Here is a 25,454-nt window from a genome sequence, read left to right as displayed (position 1 = left end):
GAGGAAACTGTAGCACCCGGAGGAAACCCGCACAGACATGGGGAGAATGTGCAGACAGTGACCTAAGGCCGGGAATCGAACCCGGATCTCTGGCGCTGTGAGGCAGCAGTGTTAACACTGCGGCCTTGGCGAGGGAGGGAATCTACACGCCTGGAATAGCGTCACCGTGAAAAGCGCAAGCCCCGAGTCTCGCCCTGACTCACTCTTACCTCCCTCTGCTTCACCTCTGGGTCCTCGGAGTGGTCAGAATCTGAGTCGGAATCCCAGCTGGAATAGTACTCTCTATGTTTCATTATCCTAAACTACACCCAGGAAGGCGATGAAAGCAGATAAAAAAAAAAATAAAAGGTGGAACAAATAGAGAGAGTTTCTGAGCTTCACATTCTGTGAGTGGGGGAAGAGGGAGGGAGAGTGGGATGAAGAACTCAAACAATAATTTCAGCGTCAGGAATAACTATTGAAACTTCTATCGGTATTAATTTCACAAATATTAACCTGTCCTTTGGCAAAGCCATGAGTTCTCCCACAGAATCGTTCAATCCCCACAGTGCTGGGAAAGGCCATTCGGCCCATCGGGTCTGCGCTGAACGTCTGAAAGAGAATCCCACACAGGCCCTCCCCTCCACCCTATCCCATAATCCCTTGCATTTAAATGGCCAATCCACCTAACCTACACATCTTTGGACACTAAGGGGCAATTTAGCATGGCCAATCCACCTAACCAGCTCATCTTTCGGACTGTGGGAGGAAACTGGAGCACCCGGAGGAAATCCATGCAGACACAGGGAGAATGTGCAGACTCCACACAGATAGTGACCCAAGGCTGGAATCGAACCCGGGTCTCTGGAGCTGTGAGGCAGCAGTGCTAACCCACTGTGCCACCGTGCCTAGACTCCCAATGGGCTTGTGGATCAATAATTCCACTCCAGTGAAAAAGCTCAATGAAGTGAGACCAGAGTGCGCAGTCTGTCACACAGGAGAAGGAGTAAAGATTCCCCGAGGACTGAGGCATTGAAGAAAAGGCAACTCAGATTTTGTGAATGTCGCTTGGGTCAAAATCCCTCCCTAACAGCGCTGTGGGTGTACCTACACCACAGAGACTGCAGCGGTTCAGGAAGGCAGCTCCCCACCACCTTCCCAGGGGGCAATTAGAGATGGGCAATAAATGCTGGACACAGCCAGCGGCATCCACACCCCTTGAATGAATTAAAAAAAACTTCTTTGGACCTCATATCGGAGGGGGGCGGGGAGCGTAGAGTTTATTGCCCAATAACCCCAACGTCAGATCCCTTTACAAATATAACATTCAATAGCACAATCTGAGAGGTGGAACTTTCTACTGTTCCTGAGGAAGACATTGCTCTGAATTGAGACAGGCGTACCCACACCGGGGTCTGCCTGGATGACCCATCCAGGGGTCTTAATCTGAAGGGGCCTGGGGTTCTCCAAAGTGTTTAGAAACATATTCAATCAGCTATTTATTATCAGCCAGAGCTCAGCGGTAACCCCCCTCCTCACCAGCACCCCCCAACAACCCCCTCCTCCCCCACACACACCCCCACAACCCCCTCCTCCCCCACACACACCCCCACAACCACCCCACACCCTCCCTCCTCACCCCCACAACCATCCTCCACCCCTCACAACCCCACTCCTCCCCCCACAACCCCACTCCTCCTCCCACAACCCCACTCCTCCCCCCACAACCCCACTCCTCCTCCTACAATCCCCCTCTCCCCACAACACCCCTCTCTCCTCCCACAGACCCTCCGCCATCCCCCCCCCACAACCCAATTCCTCCCCCCAACAACCACCCTTCCTCCCTATAACTCTCTTCCTCACCCCCTTAATCCCCCTCCTCACTCCCACAACCACTCCTCGTCACTCCAACAACCCCCCCCTCACCCCCACAACTCCCCCCTTCTACCCCCACAACCCCCCTCCTTCCTCCCTACAACCCCCCCTCCCCCCCCCCCCCCCCCCCAACCTTTGTGTCAGAATCAGAAGTTTGTGGGATTAAGCCCCCACTCCAGAGGTTTGAACAGAAATAATCTCAGTCGACACCCCCGGGCCGTGCTGAGGGAGTGCAGCACTGTCTGGGGTTCCGTCTTTCGGATAAGATATTGGACGGGAGCCTCGGCACCCCCCCCCCACTCTCGCCTGGACACGAAGGATCCTGTTGGCATTTGTTTGGAAGAGCAGGGGGGCTGTCCCCAGGTGTATGTGCTACACCCTTAGCCATCGCTACCTTCAATCTGGATCGTTGCCACAGTGTTGCGTGTGGGATCTTGCTCTGCGCAGATTGGCTGCCTCGTTTCCTTGCATCGCAACAGCGACTGTTTACACTTCAAGTCAGAGAGTTCATTTCAGCCCCCTTACTATACTCCTTATACACCTACATCTGTGCGGCCACATTCCCCTCCAACTCAATTTTCAAGTTTGCCGACGACACCACCCTACTGGGTCAGATCTCCAACAATGACAAGACAGAGTACAGGAATGAGACAGAGAATCTGGTGAACTGGTGCAACAATAATCTCTCCCTCAATGTTAACAAAACGAAGGAGATTGTCATCGACTTCAGGAAGTGTAAAGGAGAACATGTCCCTGTCTACATCAACGGGGATGAAATAGAAAGGGTCGAGAGCTTCAAGTTTTTAGGTGCCCAGATCACCAGTCCTGGTCCCCCTATGTAGAGACAATAGTTAAGAAAGTCCACCAACCCCTCTACTTTCTCAGAAGACAGAGGAAATTTGGCACATCAGCTACGACTCTCATCAACTTTTACAGATGCCCCATAGAAAGCATTCTTTCTGGTTGTATCACAGCTTGGTATGGGCTCCTGCTCTGCCCAAGACCGCAAGGAACTACAAAAGGTCATGAACATAGCCCAATCCATCACACAAACCAGCCTCCCATCCATAGACTCTGTCTACGTTTCCTGCTGTCTCAGAAAAAGCAGCCAGCATAATCAAGGACCCCACACACCCCGGACATTCTCTCTTCCACCTTCTTCCGTCGGGAAAAAGATAAAAAGTCTGAGGTCACGTACCAACCGACTCAAGAACAGCTTCTTCCCTGCTGCCGTCAGACTTTTGAATGGACCTACCTCACATTAAGTTGACCTTTCTCTACACCCTCGCTATGACTGTAACACTACATTCTGTACTCTCTATGAACAGTATGCTTTGTGTAGTGCGCAAGAAACAATACTTTTCACTATATGTCAATACATGTGACAATAAATCAAATCAAAAGAAATATCTAACTGCCTACAAAGCGCTCTGGGGTGGGGTGGGGGGGGGTGAGGAGGGCGGTGTATCCTGAGGTTGCGACGAGCGGTGTGGGACTACAAGCCTTTTTGCTTTTGTTAACCCAGAGCCCGACCGTTAAAGGAAAGGTCAGCCCGTGGGACACCGCGGCTAAGAAGGTGGCGGAGGAGAAAAGGCGCAAGGGCACAGGGGGCAGCAGCGAGGGTGAGGGGCGGGAAGGGCAGAGGCGGGTAAAATGCTCAAAACCATCCGGAAGCTCGGGGGGGGGAGAGAGAGCGAACATCAAAATTCTCTGCAAGAATAGAGAACTAAAGGGATTTCTTTACCTCTTCCAGTTTTTCGCGCTGTCGTTTAACGATGAAAGGAAGCAAAGATGCAAAGAAGAATAAACAGAAGTAGCGTTTGAATGAACTGTCAGAGTTTAGAGTCCAACTGAACCCTCACCCACAATCGGAGTCATTCTTATTTATAAGCAGAAGCTTTGAATCACTGTTGGATAGTTAGACAGAGCCTCCTTCTTTCAAATGTAGACTTAGTTTTGACCTGTTTTACTCTACTCTCACTCTCTCTTTCTCTCGCTCGAGGTGGAGGATCTTGTAGCGTGGTGGGGTTAGCCTCTCTGCCTCTGAGCCGGGAGTTCAGGGTTCAAGTCCAACACCAGGGTTTGATGGACGGGGAAGGTGTGTCAATAACCTGGTCCAACAAGTTCAGTGCAAAATCCTTCCAAACACGTCGATGGCTAACGGTGTCAGAGGGAGAGATTCCTGGTCAACCATAGAATCCTACAGTGCAGAAGGAGGCCATTCGGCCCATTGGCTCTGCACCAAGGACAATCCCATCCAGGCCCTATCCCTGTAACTCCAAGCCTGCACTGGTCATGTTTTCCTATCCAGACCAACTGCCTGTATTCCTCTATTCCCCATCTCTTCATGTGCCTATCCAGATAAGTCTTAAATGTCACTAACATGTCTGTCTCAACCACCTCACTTGGCAGTGCATTCCAGGCCCGCACCACCCTCGGTGTAAGAAACTTCCCCCGCACATCTCCACTGAACATTTCCCCCCTTCCCTTGAACTTGTGTCCCCTTGTCATTGTCATTTCTGCCCTGGGAGAAAAGCTTCCAACTGTTCATCTTATCCGTACCCCTCATAATTTTATAAACTTCCATCAGGTTGCCCCTCAGCCTCCGTCTTTCCAGGGAGAGCAATCCCAGTTTATTCAATCTCTCCTCAAAGCCAATACCTTCCAGACCAGGCAACATCCTGGTAAACCTTTCCTGTACTCCCTCCAAAGCCTCCATGTCCTTCTGGTAGTGTGGTGACCAGGATTGGACACAGTATTGCAAATGTGGCCTTACCAATGTTTTACACCGCTGTAACATAATTTGCCAACTCTTATACTCGATGCCCTGTCCAATGAAGGCAAGCATGCCATGTGCTTTCTTCACCACCTGTGCTGCCACTTTTAAGGATTTGTGGACCTGTATTCCCAGATCTCTCTGTGTGTCTGTGCTCCTGATGGTTCTGCCATTTAGTTTATAGCTCCCTCCTGATTTGGACCTACCAAAATGTATCACCTCGCATTTGTCCGGATAAAATTCCGTTTGCCATTTTTCCGCCCAGTTTTCCAGCTTGTCTATATCCTGCTGTATTCTCTGACATTGTTCAGTTTTCTTTTCCTTCTATGAATGGCACTGTGGAACGACAGGGAGACTATGCAGAAGCTACGACAATGAATGAATGAACACCGCTCGACAATCACCAGGCAGGAGCGTTCCCTTCCAGTCGGGGAACACTTCAGTAGTCACGGGCATTCGGCCTCTGATCTTCGGTAAACATTCTCCGAGGCGGCCTTCACGACACACGACAGCGCAGAGTCGCTGAGCAGAGACTGATAACCAAGTTCCGCACACATGAGGACAGCCTCAACCAGGATCTTGGGTTCATGTCGCACTATCTGTAACCCCCACGACTTGCCTGGGTTTGCCAAATCTCACTAACTGTCCCGTCTGGAGACAATACACATCTCTTTAACCTGTGCTTAACCCTCTCTCCACTCACATTGTCTGTACCTTTAAGACTTGATTACCTGTAAAGACTCACATTCCAACCATTATCTTGTAAATTGAGTTTGTGTCTTTTACGTTGCCCTGTTTGTGAAACACAAGTCCTCACTCACCTGATGAAGGAGCCTGAGACTCCGAAGCCTAGTGTCAAATAAACCTGTTGGACTTTAACCTGGTGTGGTGAGACTTCTCACTGAACAACAGGGGAGCAAAGGTGTGTTTAACAGAAACATGAGGGGGAAAGGAATAGAAGGATAAGGTGACGAGGTGAGATGAAGAGGGGGTGGGAGGGAGTTTATGTCAAGCAGGAACACCCACATAGACCAGATGGGCCAAATGGCCTGTATGCAATTTGTGACAATACTGTGCCTTTAAGAAATGTATTTGAGTCATGTTTCTTGTGCGGGATTTACTTAACAGTCTGTTCTAACACCGGTGCTACTTCATCTGTTCCCAGCAGCATCTGCTGTTACTTCAGCAGCATAATTGGTCCTAATTGCTAGAAGGGTTGTTTTAATCTAGAATAACCTGTTGTTTTAGCGTTTTCCCTAGGGCTTTTGCAGAGTAGGGCTTGATTAAATTGATTTACAGAAAAAAACATGTAACTGGGAGGAGCTAGGCTTACATGGAGAAATCAAGCTCAGTTTACATGCTTGGAATCTTTAGAGAGACGTCGTTTTCTCTCTCTGGAATTTACATAAGAACATAAGAACAAGGAGCAGGAATAGGCCATATGGCTTCTCGAGCCTACTCCACCATTCAATAAGATGATGGACTTAGCTTTTTACTTGTCCGCTGACCATAATCCTTAATCCTGCTCAAAAATTTATCTATCCTTGCCTTAAAAACATTCAATGGTGTAGCCTCAACTGCTTCACTGGGCAGGGAATTCCACAGATTTACAACTCTTTGAAGCTGGAATTTACTACGAAGTGAGTCTTTTTCTCTGAGATTCTGCTGTTTGGGGTGGATATTTCTCTGGAGGCTGCTGTATGTGAGTCAGAGGTGTCATTCTGTGTCTGTCAAGCGGGCTTAAAAAGCTGGAAACATAGCACTGATGTGAACATATCTGTTTTGTGCTGATACTGAAGAGGGATTTGTGTCTATGAGAATACTGCTTACATTGGAACTATAGAGACAGCTAGCAGTTAAGAATTATACCTTATCATGTTTACGTACTTTAGTTGGTAAAAGTTATGCTAATTTTTTTGTTATATCCTAACTATGTTATTAAAAGTAAAGTTTGTTTTGATAAAAGTTTCCTAGTGGGTTAATCGAATCACACCTGGAACAAAATACCTTAAGCTCACTCTAACGCCAAAATCAAAAAAATGTTGGGGTCTAGGCTAACTTCATAACATATCTTGGAGTTTCTGATCTGTTCCCTAACAAATCGAAGAAGATTTGGTCAACCTGAAGGAATAGGTTCTGCTGTGAAGCAGTACCGAGGGAGACCTGCACTGCTGGAGATGTTACCTTGTGGATAAGATAATGAGCTTAAAGTTTTAAAGTTTATTTATTAGCTTGTAGGCTTCCATTAACGCTGCAATGAAGTTACTGTGAAAATCCCCTAGTTGCCACACTCCGGTGCCTGTTTGGGTACACTGAGGGAGAATTTAGCATGGCCAATGCACCTAACCAGCACGTCTTTGGGACTGTGGGAGGAAACCACAGCACCCGGAGGAAACCCACGCAGACATGGGGAGAACGTACAGACTCCACACAAGCAGTGATCCAAGCAATTGAACTGAGGTCCCTGGCGCTGTGAGGCAGCTGTGCTAACCACTGTGCCACCGTGCCATGAAAATCCCCTGGTCACCACATTCCAGTACCTGTTCGGGTTACACTGAGGGAGAATTTAGCACGGCCAATGCACCCTAACCAGCACGTCTTTCAGACTGCGGGAGGAAACTGGAGTACCCGGAGAAAATGCAACTTATCTGACAGAATATTATTGCTGTATGGACATTATTGGGTGGCCAATGGTATTACATTGTACTCACCTTTCGCCTCTCCCTCTCCTCTTCATTGAAGAAGAAACACTGGGCATACTGAGGAAAAAAACACAAAATGGTTTGTTACAGGGATTAGGATGCTGGAAAATGGAACACCATTCCCAGTTAATAACTTGCTCTCATTTTCACAGGTGAATCAAGCAAAAAATTTATTCCTTCCATGTCTCCACTTCTATCCAGTAGATACTTTAACTTGAGTCATTTTAGATAGGGCAACTTTCTCAAGGCCAAACCAAGATATAGAATCATAGAACCCCTACAGTGCAGAAGTAGGTTATTAAGTATAGTTAAGAAAGCCTCACCAATGCCTCTACTTTCTCAGGAGGCTAAGGAAATTTGGCATGTCAGCTATAACTCTCACCAATTTTACAGATGCACCATAGAAAGCATTCTTTCTGGTTGTATCACAGCTTGGTCTGGGCTCCTGCTCTGCCCAAGACCACAAGGAACTATGAAGGGTTGTGAATGAAGCCCAGTCCATCACGCAAACCAGCCTCCCATCTACTGACTCTGTCGACACTTCCCGCTGCCTCGGCAAAGCAGCCAGCATAATTAAGGATCTCACATACCCCAGTCACACTCTTTTCCACTTTCTTCTGTTGGGAAAAAGATACAAAAGTCTGAGGTCACGTACCAACCGACTCAAGAACAGCTTCTTCCCTGCGGCCGTCTGACTTTTGAGTGGACCTACCTTACATTAAGGTGATCTTTCTCTACATCCTAGCACTACATTCCGCACTCTCTCCTTTCCTTCTCCCCTATGTACTCTATGAATGGTCTGCTTTGTCTGTATGGTGCGCAAGAAACAATATTTTTCACTGTATTTACCTTGTTAATCCCCCTAAACTATACCTCTTGGGACATGTAAGAGGAAATTTAGCATGGCCAATCCATCTAATCTGCACATCTTTGGACACCAAGAGGCAATTTAGCATGGCCAATCCCTCTAACCTACACATCTTTGGACACTAAGGGGTAATTTAGCATGGTTAATCCATCTAATCTGCACATCTTTGGACACTAGGAGGCAATTTAGCGTGGCCAATCCACCTAACCTGCACATCTTTGGATACTAAGGGACAATTTAGCATGGCCAATCCACCTAACCTGCACATATTTGGATACTAAGGGACAATTTAGCAAGGCCAATCCACCTAACCTGCACATCTTTGGATACTAAGGGACAATTTAGCATGGCCAATCCACCTAACCTGCACATATTTGGATACTAAGGGACAATTTAGCAAGGCCAATCCACCTAACCTGCACATCTTTGGACACTAAGGGACAATTTAGCATGGCCAATCCACCTAACCCGCACATCTTTGGATACTAAGGGACAATTTAGCATGGCCAATCCATCTAACCTGCACATCTTTGGACGCTAAGAGGCAATTTAGCATGGTCCATCAAGTCTGACTGACTGCAATCCCACCCAGGCCCTATTCCCTTAACCCCATATATTTCTCCTAGTGTAGTCCCCCTGACACTATGGGGCAATTTAGTGTGGTCAATCCACCTAACCTGCCTATCTTTGGACTGTGGAAGGAAACTGGAGCCCCCCGGAGACAAGAAACACGGAGAGGGGGAGAGCATGCAGACTGCACACAGGAAGTGACCCAAGGCTGGAATCGAACCCGGGACCCTGGCGCTGTGAGGCAGCAGTGCTAACCACTGTGCTGTTCTTGAGAGTGAGCATATCATCTGCGCCCTTTCAGACTGTCCATCGACTAAACTAACACCATCCGCTTAACGCTAACCAGATTATAAATCAGAGTGAAATCTAATCGCCTGGGTTAATGTCTTCTGGCTAATGGAAAGTGGAAGATTTACTCATTATCCAGAACAAGTGAATCAAATCTGTCATTCTCAGGTTTAAGATGGACATTTAACAGATTGCTGTTTACAGGAGAGTGCTCCAAAAACTCAGCGCCCTTTGTGTGTGGCTGAGTTTCCAAATTCCACTCCTGAATTCTTCTGTCAATAATCTGAAACTCCCCAACCAGTGGAAAGATTCATCCAATCCTTTCCCCCTTAATATTTGGAAAATTTTGATTAACTTAATTTTCTACGTTCCAAGATATTCAACCCCGCACAAACTCCCCATAACTTAACCCTTCATGTCCAGCTGTAGATCAAACCATAGAATCCCAAAGAGGCCATTCGGCCCATCAATTCTGTACCGGCTCTCCAAAAGAGCATTCCACCTTCCTCTCCACAATAAACGACACTTAGAAAATGACGGTAGGTTTGGGCAGCGTCAACATAGAGTTACAAATGGGAAATCACGCTTAACAAACCTGCCTGGAGTTCTCTGGCACAATAGAAATGGGGGAACAAGTAGATGTGGTATATATAAATTTTCAGAACACTTTCAATAAGGTCCCACCCTATCAGTGAACAAAATGAGAGCACAGGGGATTGGTGATAATATCCTTCAGCACGGCGGCACAGTGGTTAGCACCGCTGCCTCACAGCGCCAAGGACCTGGGTTCGATTCCCAGCTTGATTAGCATGGCCATTGCAACCTGACCACACGTCTTTCGGACTGTGGGAGGAAGCCAGAGCACCTGGAGGAAACCCCATGGGAGAACATGCAAACTCCACACAGACAGCGACCCAAGCCAGGAATCGAAGCTGGGTTCCTGGTGCCGTGAGGCAGCAGCGCTAATCACTGTGCCACCATGCCACCCTCTGACTCTGGAATTAGCCAAATCAAGGTACTAAATCTAGCCCTTTGTACAATTTCTGGCCAATGGGGTTTAAACAGAGGGTACAAGTGGGAAATAAGATTGGATCAGGTGGCTTAGACTTCCCGGGGGGATTCGAGGAAGTCAGGATTGGGTGCAGTGGGTGGGTCGGGGGCGGTGGTTGGGGTGGAGACTTATACAGTCTACGGACCTTGCTTTGAGTATTTAGAATACAAGGATTAGAATGAGGCCATTCAGCCCCTCAAGCCCGTTCCACCACTCGATAAGATCATGAAAGTGGCCTCACCCACACCCCCCTGCCTGTCCCCCTTGAACCCTGACCCCTTGTCAATCACCAACTCAGCCTTGACTATGGCCCAAACCCCACCGCTTAAAGCTTTAAAGCTTATTTATTAGTATCCCAAGCAGGCTTACATTAACACTGCAATGAAGTTAGTGTGAAAATTCCCTAGTTGTCACGATCCGGTGCCTGTTTGGGTTACACTGAGGGAGAATTTAGCACGGCCAGTCCACCCTAACCGGCATGCCTTGGGGGGAAACCAGAGCACCCGGGGGGAAACCCACACAGACACGGGGAGAACATGCAGACCCAAGCCGGGAATCGAACCCGGCTCCCTGGCGCTGTGAGGCAGCAGGGCTAACCCACTGTGCTGCCGTGCCGCCCTTTTTAAAATGTCCAACTGGCCAGTTTTATACATAGCGTAAATGAACTGATGGCAGTTTGATTCAGTTGGTATCGTGTGGCATTGCTGATGTTGTACTTTCCTTCGGAGGTTGAATTTGGTCGGGGGTTGGGACTTTTGCGAAGAGTTTTCAGGGGTCAGTCATAAGGCCATCTGTGTGTTAGCCTTTCTGTGTACTGAACCTCTGACCTCGCTCCCCGCCATTGTACACCCACCCCACCGTGGTTAGCACTGCTGCCTCACAGCACCAGGGACCCGGGTTCAATTCCAACCTCAGGTCACTGTGTGGAGTTTGCACATTCTCCCCGTGTCTGCGTGGGTTTCCTCCGGGTGCTCCGGTTTCCTCCCACAGTCCAAAGATGCCCGGGTTAGGTTGATTGACCATGGCTAAATTGACCCTTAGTGTCGGGGGATTATCAGGGTAAATACGCGGGGTTACGGGAATAGGGGCTGGGTGGGATTGTTCTGGCTCGATGGGCTGAATGGCCTCTCTCTGCACTGCAGGGATCGTATGAACACCATCGCTCTGTAACATTGAGCCCCCCCTAAAGGGTGTTAACACTTTTCACATCAATCCAATTCGATACTAAACCCCCCCTGTGGATCCCTGCGAATATATTCCCAGCCAGCAAACCTGAGAGAGAGAGAGATGCCAGTTTGGCCCAGCTGGGACTGCTTATCAGATTTACACTCACAAAATATTACAAATCCGGATTAGAGTGGAGAGCTAAAACTGAAGGGAGTGACTTCCTGTACATTGCAGCAAGACAGGCAAAATGAGAGAGAAGGGAAACGCTGCCTCTCTGCTGCTGGATGTATTTACATTAGCGATCTCCAAAAATAGGTCATTGCGTGGCACTGCCAGCTGTGTACCCAGAGAGGGCACAGTGTCTGAGCCACAATCAGAGGATTGGTTAATGTTTAGACTGAGTTGGTTCCCGTTACAATGATCTGTTTTCCGTGGAGGGTTTTTACCATGTGACTGTACCACTGCTCCAACCACACACATCAGCTCTGACAAACCCCTCTTAATGCTGGGATGCTTCAGCCTGTTGTATGGAGCAGTTACCAGCTGTGTTAGAGACAGAAGCTCACTCTCTCTCTCTCTCTCCAACTCTGTGTATCTCGCTTCCTCTCTCTGTCTGTCTCTCTCTCCCTCTCACTGCCCCTCTCCTGCTCTGTCTCTCACTGTCTGTCTCTCTCTCTGTCTGTCTCTCTCTCTCTCTTGCTGCCCCTCTCCTGCTCTGTCTCTCACTGTCTGTCTCTCTCTTTGTCTCTCTCTCTCCCTCCCTCTGTCTGTCTCCCTCCCTCTGTCTGTCTCTCCCTCTCTCCTTCTCTCTCTCTCTCTCTCTCTCTCTGTCTCTCCCTCTCCCTCTCGGACACACAATCCTCACCTCTGTGTTGAATTCCAGCAATGCTTTCTGTATCACTTCCTGGTCACCGCTCTGTAGGATGTCGGTTAATGTTTCCAGCTCCATCTTCACCAGTCGAATCAGACACAGAGCTCAGTGCACTCTCTCCCGGCACCCCCACCCACAACCCCCCCTCCCCCAGAATTCCTGATCCTTGGATTAGGGAGGTCCTGATGGGAGGGAAGTGCAACAAAATCCTCGCTCTGTCTCCCTCCCTCTCTTTCTCCTTCTCTCTCTCCAACCCTCTCTCTCTCTCTCTCTGTTTCCCTCTCTCTCTCTCTGTCTCTCTGTGCAATGCACTGACATCACAGGAATGGGAGGGGAAGGAACATTTTATACGTGACAGCAATGACTCTCACTCACATGGCCCCATCTGTGTGAGTGCATCTGCCTGTATGTTTGTGTGTACATGTGAGTGTGTGTATCTGTGTGTGTGAGTAACACACACTCTCACTCACACACACACACACACATTCACACTCTCACTCACACACACGTATACTCACCCACTCACACTCACACACACACTCTCTCATACACACCCACTCACACTCACACACACACTCTCTCATACACACCCACTCACACTCTCTCATACACACCCACTCACACTCACACACACACTCTCTCATACACTCCCACTCACACTCACACACACACTCTCTCATACACACCCACTCACACTCACACACACACTCTCTCATACACACCCACTCACACTCACACACCCACTCACACTCACACACACACTCTCTCATACACACCCACTCACACTCACACACACACTCTCTCATACACACCCACTCACACTCACACACACACTCTCTCATACACACCCACTCACACTCACACACACACTCTCTCATACACACCCACTCACACTCACACACACACTCTCTCATACACACCCACTCACACTCACACACACTCTCTCATACTCACCCACTCACTCACACACACACTCTCTCATACACACCCACTCACACTCACACACACACTCTCTCATACACACCCACTTGCACTCACACACACACTCTCTCATACACACCCACTCACACTCACACACACACTCTCTCATACACACCCACTCACACTCACACACACACTCTCTCATACACACCCACTCACACTCACACACACACTCTCTCATACACACCCACTCACACTCACACACACTCTCTCATACTCACCCACTCACTCACACACACACTCTCTCATACACACCCACTCACACACACACACACTCTCTCATACACACCCACTCACACTCACACACACACTCTCTCATACACACCCACTCACACTCACACACACACTCTCTCATACACACCCACTCACATTCACACACACACTCTCTCATACACACTCACATGTACTCACACACACACTCACGCTCATGGTAGTTTATCTATGACCCTAACCTTAAACATCCCAATGTGTGCACCCTTATAAAAGAGGATGTTTCCTCTTGAGGGAGATTGCCTGGAGTTACGTGGATAGGGTGGAGTGGGATGCTTCTTCAGAGAGCCGATGCACACTCAATGGGCCGAATGGCCTCTTTCCGCACTGTGGGAATTCTATGATTCTAATCTAGGACTGGGGGGGAAAGTGTTTGGTGATAAGGGGTCACTCATTGAACATGGAAACGAGGAGAAATCTTTTCTCTCAGAGGGAGGTGAATCTTCCTCACAAGACAATGGGAGAAGAGCCTTGGAATATTTTCAAACCTGTGCGAGATAGATTTGTGATTAACGAGGGGGTGAAAGGTTATCGGGGGTCGGCGGGAATGTGGGGTTGAGATTACAATGAGATCAGCCATGATTTTACCAAATGGCGGAGCAGGTGCAAGGGGCCAAATGGCCTTACTCCTGCTCCTAATTCGCACGTTTGTTGGTAAACAAAGCAGAGTCTTAACTGCGCGTGGGTTCACTCAGATTGAAACAGAAATTTGATAAAAGCTAGGAAGATATTTAACAATGTTGGGAAATGAAAGGAAATTGTTACAGCGCAGAGGCTGATCCCATTCTGAGACACCAAGCAGAATTCCCTAAAGAGGACATCCTCGCTTCGTAATCTGTGTTTGGGAAGGATTAGTGATTCCGCTGTCTGGGAACTCTTTCTGATTTGGGACCCTTTTATCAGAGATTATTTTTAGCTGTCTCTTCACTCTCTAGAGGCGGCAGCTCTTCATCTGAACTCTTGGCGGGCAATTTGGGAACTGTTCTTCATTAAGGTTTAGAGGTTCATTAAGAGAAACAGCTGACTCACACATTAAGTGAATGATTAACATGTTATTTACTGACCCGATTGGGGACTTTAGCTAAACCAGTAACATCTCAATTAAAGTATGGTTCGACTGGAATGCTGTTCAAATAAATACAAGGACCAGTCATTACCAAAAATAAAATGTAATCTCTCAAAAAAAAATACACAACCAGGTCGGTGGCTTTGGCAAATCCTTTGGAGTTCTTCTAGTGATTCTGCTGTCTGGAAGCACTTTCTGATTTGATTAGATAGATGGACAGTCCTCTTAAGAGATTTTTTTTAGCTGGCGGGGGCTGCTCTTCCCTCTTTAGGTGTTGAGAGATGGCAGCTCTTCAGTTGAACTCTGGGCAGGCAGTTGAGTTCAACTTGTTATAACTGCAATAACCTAATCAATTTTCCTACGCCAGGATTGGCCTAACATTGTCAACAAAGCCAATTCAAATTTGACAGGGTCCTGATAGGCAAGTGACACCACCGTAATGGGTCAGGTCTCAAACAATGACGAGACAGAGTACAGGAATGAGATAGAGATTCTGGTGAACTGGTGCGGCAACAATAATCTCTCCCTCAACGTCAACAAAACAAAGGAGATTGTCATCGACTTCCGGAAGCGTAAAGGAGAACATGCCCCTGTCTACAACAACGGGGGCAAAGTAGAAAGGATCGAGAGCTTCAAGTCTTTAGGTGTCCAGATCACCAACAACCTGTCCTGGTCCCCCCATGCCCACACCATAGTTAAGAAAACCCCACCAACGCCTCTGCTTTCCTAGAAGACTAAGGAAATTTGGCATGTCAGCTACGACTGTCATCAACTTTTACAGATACAGCCAGAAAGAATGCTTTCTATGGTGCATCACAGCTTGGTCTGGGCTCCTGCTCTGCCCAAGATCATAAGAAACTACAAAAGGTCGTTAATGTCGCCCAATCCATCACACAAACCAGCCTCCCATCCATTGACTCTGTCTACACTTTCCGCTGCCTCGGCAAAGCAGCCAGTGTAATTAAGGACCCCACACACCCCGGACATTCTCTCTTCCACCTTCTTTCATTGGGAAAAAAGATACAAATTCTGAGGTCACGTACCAACTAACTCAAGAACAGCTTCTTCCCTGCTGCTGTCAGACTTTTGAATGGACCTACCTTGTATTAAGTTAATCTTTCTCTACACCCTAGCTATGACTGTAACACTACATTCTGCATTCTCTTGTTTCTTTCTCTATGAATGGTATGCTTTGTCTGTGTAGCACGAGAAATAATACTTTTCACTGTATTTCAATACATGTGACAATAATAAATCAAATCAAAATCAAATTTTTAAACTGATAGGCTGTCAAAATTCAAAAGCCTGCAAAACCTGTAACCAAGATGGGTTTTTGATAAGAGAGGGGATTAAGGGTTATGGGGAGAGGGCGGGAAAGTGGAACTAAGCAGCGACAGATCAGCCATGATCTTATTGAATGGCGGGGCAGGCTTGAAGGGCTAGATGGCCTACTCCTGCTCCTATTTCTTATGTTCTTATGTTCAAGGCAATCATGATACTTGGTCCCTGTTACAAATGTTTCAATCTGTGTACCCTGTAGGCATCTGCATTTTAAACCTCCAAGCACCAACACAAAACCATCTTTTTACGGGACCGCACTTCACAAACTCAGCTTCACAACAAAATTGATTGGAGGAATTTTTATTAATTCTGAAAGGCTAACTGGTGTACGAGAAAGCTGGCACTGAAGGGAATACAAGAGCAGGGATGTACTTCTGAGGCTGTATAAGGCTCTGGTCAGGCCCCATTTGGAGCATTGTGAGCAGTTTTGGACCCCAAATCTAAGGAAGGACGTACTGGCCTTGGAAAGGGTCCAGAGGAGGTTGACAAGAATGATCCCTGGGGTGAAGAACTTGTCGTATGAGGAATGATTGAGGACTCTGGGTCTGTACTCATTGGAGTTTAGAAGGATGAGGGGGGGAAGATATGCTATTAGGCTGATTGGTGTAATAAATTGTCCCCAAATTAGTTTTCTGTCAATGTGGAATGCCATAAGCATAGATGAGGGTCATGGGTGGAGGGGGGACTCGTGATGTTAAAATGGCGGTGTGGGCTCGTAGGGCCGAAGGGCCTGTTTCCCAGGCTGTTTTGTTTTTTGTTCTTTGATCTTATTGAAACTTACAGGATATCTTTGTTTCAGATTATACTGGATTTTATTCAGTCACTAAAAACCCGCCCAATTCTCATCATCATTTGATTCACGGATACAGATAAATACACAGGAAATAAATAAACATATACTTGAATTGACAGGAAAAGAACATGCTACGCAAAATGTGACAAAAAATACATAAATGTGCTACCAGCTCCAGTATCAAGAACACCACCCGGGCAATTAAAAAGACATAATTTAAAGGGACAGTACTTAAAGGGACAGTCCACAGTTCCTAGATTGTTGACATCCCCATTATAGATTTAACAACAGATTGGGGGAGTGGGGGGGAGTGGGGGGAGTGGGGGGGAGTGTGGGGAGTGGGGGGAAACGAGGGAAAGTGTTCTCCCCGGTCGACACAGGTTAAAATCATGAACCCATCTCTGAAGAGTGAGTTTCCAAATTCTCTGCAACTTAAACAGACCAAAGAGCAGGAGTATCCACGGATATATATAGTCACCAGGATCACTGGAGGGGAGGGTGAGTTTTAATTGGAATAGTTCAAAGCAAACCACTCAAGTTTAGCCCCTCAATCCTCTGCTGGCTCTTTGAGAAAGAGCTATCCAATTAATGCCCATCTCTTTCCCTATGGCTATTGACCCTCCTGCCACTGGGAATGTTTCAAGCCTGCACCAACCACAATGCCACCCAGGCTCTATCCCCGTAACCCCATGTATTTACCCTGCTAATCCCTCTAACACTGAGGGGCAATTTAGCATGGCCAATCCACCTAACCTGCACATCTTTGGACACTAAGGGGCAATTTAGCATGGCCAATCCACCTAACCTACACATCTTTGGACACTAAGGAGCAATTTAGCATGGCCAATCCCCCTAACCTGCACATCTTTGGACACTAAGGGGCAATTTAGCATGGCCAATCCACCTAACCTGCACATCTTTGGACACTAAGGAGCAATTTAGCATGGCCAATCCACCTAACCTGCACATCTTTGGACACTAAGGAGCAATTTAGCATGGCCAATCCACCTAACCTACACATCTTTGGACACTAAGGAGCAATTTAGCATGGCCAATCCACCTAACCTGCACATCTTTGGACACTAAGGGGCAAATCAGCACAGCCAATTCAGCTAACCCGCACACCTTCGGACCATGGGAAGAAATCGGGGCACCTGGGGGAAACTCGCGCAGACGCAAGGAGAAGATGCAGACTCTGCGCAGGCAGTGACCCGAGCCAGGAATCGAATCCCGGTCACTAGCGCTGTGAGACCAATCACTGTGGCAGCAAGTGGTCCAGCTGCTGGGGTGATCACCAAGCTCTCCACCAACGGGGGACATTGAATCTTCCTCCAAGTGGAGTTTTTAATGAACTGATCCGGGGTTGGGGTGTAGGGTGAAGAGATTGAATTTAATTGATTGGCACCCAATACCTTGTAAAATTACTCGCAGCTCTGGTGACATACAATGTTTCAAAGCAGATTGCTTCTACAGACAGAAAGGAGGAAATCAGAAACAAGGGTTCATATACACCGGGGAGTGCTGTACCGCCATTCCAATCCTGTCCACAACATCTGGATTCAGTTCCATGTTCTACAGGAGGTTACGATTGCCTTGCAAAGATTACTGAGTGAAGGGTAGAGCTTGGGGTAAGAGATCACCCTCAATGAGGGTCTGTCGGTCTCTCCCAAGGGAAGGCAATCAGCCCCATTGCACCTTTGGAAAGAAAACACATTAAATAAATGATCCAAAACCTGTAGGGAGGAACATTCAGAACAGGATCAAGCCATTCAGCCCCTCAAGCCTATTCCGATATTCAGCCAGATCATGGCTGATTTTTAGCACCCCACAATGCACAGCACCCCTCGGTACGCAGCACCCCTCGGTACGCAGCACCCCTCGGTACGCAGCACTCCATAAATGACCTGGATGAGGAAGTGGAGGGATGGGTGAGCAAGTTCGCTGATGACACAAAGGTCGGTGGTGTTGTGGATGGTCTGGAAGGATGGCAAAAGTTGCAGCAGGACATAAATAGGATGCAGGACTGGGCGGAGAAGTGGCAGATGGACTTCAACGCGGATAAATGCGTAGTCGTCCATTTTGGCAGAACCAACGGGATGAACGAGTACACTATCAAGGGCAGGAGTCTTAGTAGTGTTGAAGAGCAGAAGGATCTTGGGGTCCGGGTCCACAGGACTCTTAAATCGGCCTCGCAGGTGGAGGAGGTGGTCAAGAAGGCGTATGGTGTACTGGCCTTCATTAATCGACGGATTGAGTTGAGGAGTCGGGAGGTAATGCTGGAACTTTATAAGACCCTTGTCAGGCCTCATTTGGAGTACTGTGCGCAGTTCTGGTCGCCTCACTATAGGAAAGACGTAGAAGCTATTGAAAGGGTACAGAGGAGATTTACAAGGATGTTGCCTGGACTGGGAGGCATGCCTTATGAAGTTAGGTTGAGGGAACTGGGTCTCTTTTCCCTGGAGAGACGAAGGTTGAGAGGCGACCTGATAGAGGTTTATAAAATGTTGAGAGGAATAGATAGGGTGGACTCTCAGAGGCTATTTCCCCGGGTTGAAATGGTCGCTACGAGAGGACACAGATTTAAGGTGCGGGGAGGGAGGTTCAGAAGTGATGTTAGGGGTAAGTTTTTCACTCAGAGGGTGGTGAGTGAATGGAATCGGCTGCCGTCAGTGGTGGTGGAGACGAACTCGCTGGGGTCTTTTAAAAGACTTCTGGATGAGTATATGGGGTTTTATGGGATTGGGGGTTATAGGTAGGTGTTGATGTGATCGGCGCAACTCGTGGGCCGAAGGGCCTGTTTGTGCTGTAGTGTTCTATGTTCTATGTTCCTCAGCACGCAGCACCCCTCAGCACGCAGCACCCCTCAGCACACAGCACCCCTCAGCACACAGCACCCCTCAGCACACAGCACCCCTCAGTACACCGCACCCCTCAGCACACAGCACCCCTCAGCACACAGCACCCCTCAGCACACCGCACCCCTCAGTACACTGCACCCCTCAGCACACAGCACCCCTCAGCACACAGCACCCCATAATACACAGCACGCCTCAGTACGTTGCACCCCCTCAGTCCCCTGTACCCCTCAGCACACTGCACCCCTCAGCACACTGCACCCCTCAGCACGCTGCACCCTCAGTATACAGGACCCCTCAGTACACAGTGTCCCTCATTATACAGCTGCCCTCAATATGCAGCACACCTCAGTACACAGGGCCCCTTAACACACACCCTCAGAATGTGTTCATCTGGATCATAAACTGAACCCAAGGCCTACACTGGCAGCAAAGCCTAAAGGCCCAATTAAGGAACTGGGTTTACCCAATGTGTTTGATGGGAAGCCATAGAGAGGTGGTTGCTCGCCTGGGTCCAGCTGATAGACTCCAGGTCTCTCCCCTGTCTAAAGGGCCAGAAATCTTTATTCGGAGGGTGATAGACTGACTGGGAATACCTGCTTATTGAAGGCCCATTAAGCTCAGGAAGGTTTGTAATTGCAGCCTCATCACCAACCGGCGAATCCCCACACACGTCTGGTGATCCATGGAAGCTGCAGCCGGCCAATCAGAATCATCGGAGGAAATTCTGAGAACAAGACCAAGGAAAAGGATGAAGACGGGTGGATTTAAAGTTTATTTATTAGTGTGACAAGTAGGCTTACATTAACACTGCAATGAAGTTACTGTGAAAATCCACTAGTTGCTACACTCTGGACTCTAAGGAACAATTTAGCATGACCAATCCACTCAACCTGCACATCTTTGGACATTAAAGGACAATTTAACATGGCCAATCCATCCAACCTACACATCTTTGGATACTAAGGATCAATTTAGCATGGCCAATCCACCCAACCTGCACCTCTTTGGACACTAAGGATCAATTTAGCATGGCCAATCCACCCAACCTGCACCTCTTTGGACACTAAGGGTCAATTTAGCATGGCCAATCTAACTAATGTACACATCTTTGGACAGTGGGAGGAAACCAGAGCACCTGGAGGAAACCCACACAGACACGAGGAGAACGTACAGACTTCACATAGACAGTGACCTGAGGCCGGAATTGAACCCGGGTCCCTGGCACTTTGAGGCAGCAGTGCTAACCACTGTGCCACTGTGCCGCACATTGAGTTGTTTAATTTATTGACTTTGGTTGACAGAGCTGTGCTGGCCCAGGCCAAATCTCCCACTGGCCTTCTTTGGCAGACTGATGGGCGGGCCAGGATTGGGATCTCTCCCGCCCGGCTGAGGGGATAGGTGGGAAAATGAACTATATACCTCACTCTCAGACGCAGTGGCCACGTCCTCACCTCATTGACCTGTAGTAGCCGCGGAACCATCTCAGGCAGGGCTGCTGTCTCAGAGTGCGGAGCCTCAGTAACTCGCTCAGCGCCATCGACACATCAAACCCACCCAGGGAGAGCTCCTCCTCCTCGCTAAACACAATGAAAGATTGGCGTTAATACCACACCTTTCACAACAATTACACAGCCCCATATTTAGGTTCTGCCTTTGTAAGTGTAATCGCTGCTGTGTTGTGGCAGTTAGTTAGTGCAGAGCAAGATCCCACAGAGACCAAACAGATGATCTGCTTTTGCGATGGTTATTTGAGGGATAAAAACTGGCTGTGCACACTGGAGAGATACGAACGATTGATTTCTCACCAGGTCTTCAAATAGCCAAATAGTCATTCAGACTGTGGGAGGAAACTGGAGAACCCAGAGGAGCATAACTTTGAACACTAAGGGGCAATTTAGCATGGCCAATCCACCTAACCTGCACATCTTTGGATACTAGGGGCAATTTAGCATGGCCAATCCATCTAACCTACACATCTTTGGACTGTGGGAGGAAACTGGAACACGAAACCAGAAGGGAGAGAGAGAGAGAGAGAAAGCCTGCCTGCAACCTGAAAACCAGGGCAGTTTCTGATTCTCAACCAAAACTGAAAGTGAATCCTTTGATTCCTCCATGAAAAAAAGCCACTTGACTTTGACCTATCAATCAGTCTTCCCCCTAACAATTCAAAAGGTCATTAAATCCCAGGCACTAAGTAAGGCCCAGAGAAAAAAAAACAAAACCCCACTTAAACCATTGAAGTAGCAATAAAAGGACCCCGAAGCAGGCAGCCAGTGCCACAGTGAAACCAAAATGCCAACTTGCAAACTGCAGAGAGCAGGATTAAAAAAAACCCACATTCCTTAAAGGCACGCTAACGTCACACCGCACAGACAGTCGCCCGAGTCCAGAATCGAACCCGGGTCCCTGGCGCTGTGAGAAAGCAGTGCTAACCACTGTGTCACCGTGCCAGGAAATAGCTATTAAGTGGGAACTCATATTGGAAAAACTGGCACAAATCCATGATGACTTAGGAAGTGTGTACAGAAAAACGATTTGTATTGTTACAGGTCAGCTAGCATCACCGCCTGCTACGCAGTTGTAATCGCCTACAGAGGCAGAAATCCCTTCACCAGAATCCCCTTTATTTACAATTCCAACAGCAATACACAGGGTGCTCGCAGTCAGCAGTCTACCTTCGGGAGTGCCAGAGGAACTGACAGTCCCGGTTAAATACAAGAAAAGGACTCCCTGATTGGACCACCAATTGGATTTTTAATCAGGGAGTCCACACTCCAATAGGCCGACCTCAATGGCCAGATTGGCGTCGTTACAGCAGCGTTACTAAAGATCGAAGAAGGTGAGGGGGGGGCCATGCCAGTTTAATAATGGTTTTCCTTCTCACCTTGCTTCAGGGTGCTGGGGAGCTGAATGTAATTCTGGAACATTCTGCAGCGTGGTGGAAGAGCCTTCGTGCGTTGCGTTCCCCGCGTCACCGAGATGCCTCTTCACCTTTCCAGTATTGGAGCTCAAACTAGAATTCGGAAAGGAGAAGGAAAGTTAGAGCAAAGATTAATCCATCGGTGGGTCTTCATTGGCACTTTGGGACTCCCTGAGTCTGTGAGAAGGTGCTATATAAATGCAAGTGAGTGTTGTTGAGTGAGTGTGAGTCAGCTTCATGCGCTGTTACTCAAAACCGCTTATATTTGTGATATTAACTCTGAAGACACCAGATGAAAGGAAGAACTATCTCCCATTCCATTTATATAAATCACCTTTCTGTCCTCTGGAAAGCTCAGTCATTGTTGTGATGTGGGCAAACTTGTCAAGCAATTTTCACAGAGCAAGATCCCATAAACAGCAAACCACCCCCCCTTCACTTCACTGGAGTGGGTGGAGTTTTAAGTACTTTGTTTATTCGTGTCACAAGTAGGCTTACGTTAACACCGCAATGAAGTTACTGTGGAAATCCCCCAGTCGCCACACTCCAGCGCCTGTTCGGGTTACACTGAGGGAGAACTTAGCACGGCCAATGCATCCCTAACCAGCACGTCTCTCAGACTGTGGGAGGAAATCAGAGCACCCAGAGGAAACCCACGCAGACACGGGGAGAGTGTGCAGACTCTGCAAGTCGGGAATTGAACCCGGGTCCCTGTGAGGCGGCAGTGCTGTGCCACCGTGCTCGCAGTGCCACAAGGTTCCTTCCATTTACCTGCCTCAGTTTAACCTGAAGCTCCTTAAGAACCCGGCTTAATTCTCTGTCCCGTTCTCTGCACCCATCGCCGCCCCCCCCGACCCCTCCCCCCAGTGCCACCTTCCTGCTGTTGCCAAGTGTATCATCAAATATGCCTCCCCCCCACACCCTCCCCCCACCCCAAATCCCAAGCTGAGCCAGCAGAACCCCAGTGCTCCCACCCCACGTTCCGGGTTCTCACCTGGTCTGTGTTTCTAGAATTGAGTTGAGGAAGTTCCGAGCCACGATTGTCCTCCTCAGTTTACTTAACTCGCTGGTGAACAGGCTGTCTGAGTGTCTCTTGTGCCTGTGTTAAAGGAAGAGAGGGTTTTTATAACACTTCAAAGGGTAAAGCTTGCTTGCCCCATTGCCACAGTGACTCGCCACCCCCAGGCGTGGGGCAGGGTCTATTCCAACCAGCCTGTGGACAGGAGTGAAGTGAATGGTTCGCAATGCGGCCCAATGCAGAGTAGACCAGGGTGTGTAACGGACAAACAGAGACAGGGTCTGCTGATGTCCTTTCGATCACAGAAGACCTACAGTCACTTTACGGGTGGCACAGTGGTTAGCACTGCTGCCTCGTAACACCAGGGAGCTGGGTTCGATTCCCGGCTTGGGTCGCTGTCTGTGCGCAGTCTGCACATTCTCCCCGTGTCTGCATGGGTTTCCTCTGGGTGCTCTGGCTTCCTCCCACACTCTAAAGATAGGTTACGTTGATTGGCCATGGTGAATTGTTCCTTAGTGTCAGGAGGACTAGCAGGGTAAATACACAGGGTTATGGGGGGGGAGGGCCTAGGTAGGATTGTTGTTGGTGTGGTCTCGATGGGCTGAATGGCCTCTTTCTGTACTGTAGGGATTCTACGATTGTATGAATTGAGCCAATAGAAAGCCAGCATGTGGTCAATGGGCCAAATGGCCTCCTTCTCGATCGAGTGGACAGCCAGAGGCTTTTTCCCAGGGATGAAATGGCTGCCACGAGAGGACACAGGTTTAGGGTACAGGGGAGATGTCAGGGGTAAGTTCTTCACTCAGAGAGTGGTGAGTGCCTGGAATGGGCTGCCAGCAACGGTGGTGGAGGTGGATTTGATAGGGCCTTTTAAGAGACTTTTAGATAAGAACTTAGTAAGATAGAAGGTTATAGGGAAGCCTAATATTCTCTAAGGTAGGGATATGTCCGGCACAACTTTGTGGGCCGAAGGGCCTGTATTGTGCTGTAGTTTTTCTATGTTTCTGTGCTGAGCGAAACCTGGACTTTCCACTCCTCAGAATGATTGGCCAGGGAAGCCCGAACTCTGATTCCCATCGGAAAGTCGTACAGGGCAGGAGAACGGAAGCTCTGATGAGAAATCTGCGTCCGGGGGTGGGGGTTTGGGGGGGCGGGAACTCTCCTCACCTGTTTGGGGGCTGTGATTGGGCCTCTTGTAGAAGGAAGATCGCCATGAGGAGAAACTGCACCTTGTCCAAATGTCTGGTGGCCATCGCTCTGTAACAACAGAATTATTTTTAACTTTACCGTTACCTCGAGGCGGTCGGAGACTTAAGCCAAAGTTCTTCCGACCTTCTACCCATTCCCTCCCTCCCTCCCTACGTGACCTGGTTGACTTTCTCCCCCGAGGGCGATTAGAAACCCTCCAGCCATTTTTCTTGCTGATGTGTCCGTGCTTGAAACGGGTGGCAAGGCCAACATTTATTACCCGCTCTGTGATCACCCTGGCAAGGTGGTGGCCACTCTTCTTGATCCACTGATAGCACATTTGGCACAGCTGAGTGCCAATCCAGGCCGATTCAGAGGGCAGTTAAGAATCAGCCACCTTGGTGTGGGTCTGGATAGGCCCGGTATGGGTAAGGAGGGGAGACTAAGAATCGTAGAATCATAGAAACCCTACAGTGCAGAAAGAGGCCATTCAGCCCTTCGAGTCTGCACCGACCACAGTCCCACCCAGGCCCTACCGCCATATCCCTGCACATTTACCCGCTAATCCCTCTAACCTACGCATCTCAGGACACTAAAGGCAATTTTAGCATGGCCAATCAACCTAATCCACACATCTTTGGACTTCCCCAGAAGAGTCTTCAGAGAACTGGTTCTTAATATTTGACAATTCAACAGCTTCATGGCCACTTGGGGTCAGCACGGTGGCACAGTGATTGGCATTGCTGCCTCGCAGTGCGAGAGACCCGGGTTCAGTTCCCAGATTGGGTCACTTGAGTCTGCACGTTCTCCCCGTGTCTGCGTGGGTTTTCTCCAGGTGTGCTGAGGACAACTAGGGATGGGCACTAAATGCT

General features: G+C 48.5%; 2 protein-coding genes across 5 annotated transcripts in view; one reads left to right on the top strand and one right to left on the bottom strand.

Annotated features, from left to right (window-relative positions):
* LOC145361542 (chaperone Ric-8A-like) overlaps positions 1 to 12,460 on the bottom strand; it is a 30,320-nt gene extending 17,860 nt beyond the window's left edge. For 2 of the 4 annotated variants that reach the window (XM_080217363.1, XM_080217364.1), the window contains exons 1-4: positions 12,142 to 12,460; positions 7,342 to 7,389; positions 3,599 to 3,616; positions 210 to 302 (exon numbers count right to left, since the gene is read on the bottom strand). In XM_080217363.1, the coding sequence (XP_080073489.1) occupies positions 210 to 302; positions 3,599 to 3,616; positions 7,342 to 7,389; positions 12,142 to 12,225 (243 nt within the window). In that variant the 5' untranslated portion in view covers positions 12,226 to 12,460. The remainder of the gene's footprint in view (positions 1 to 209; positions 303 to 3,598; positions 3,617 to 7,341; positions 7,390 to 12,141) is intronic. The other 2 variants (XM_080217365.1, XM_080217366.1) reach the window with 2 other exon arrangements.
* A 9,922-nt stretch (positions 12,461 to 22,382) lies between these two features.
* irf3 (interferon regulatory factor 3) overlaps positions 22,383 to 25,454 on the top strand; it is a 43,731-nt gene continuing 40,659 nt past the window's right edge. The window contains exon 1 of the mRNA XM_080217289.1: positions 22,383 to 22,518. Within this exon, the coding sequence (XP_080073415.1) occupies positions 22,436 to 22,518 (83 nt within the window). The 5' untranslated portion in view covers positions 22,383 to 22,435. The remainder of the gene's footprint in view (positions 22,519 to 25,454) is intronic.

Source organism: Carcharhinus amblyrhynchos, chromosome 35, assembly GCF_965287045.1.
Source record: "Carcharhinus amblyrhynchos chromosome 35, sCarAmb.v2.hapA, whole genome shotgun sequence".
In the NCBI taxonomy this organism is placed as follows: domain Eukaryota; kingdom Metazoa; phylum Chordata; class Chondrichthyes; order Carcharhiniformes; family Carcharhinidae; genus Carcharhinus; species Carcharhinus amblyrhynchos.
Note: the sequence above shows the minus strand (reverse complement) of the source record. Positions and strands in the feature narration are given on the sequence as shown.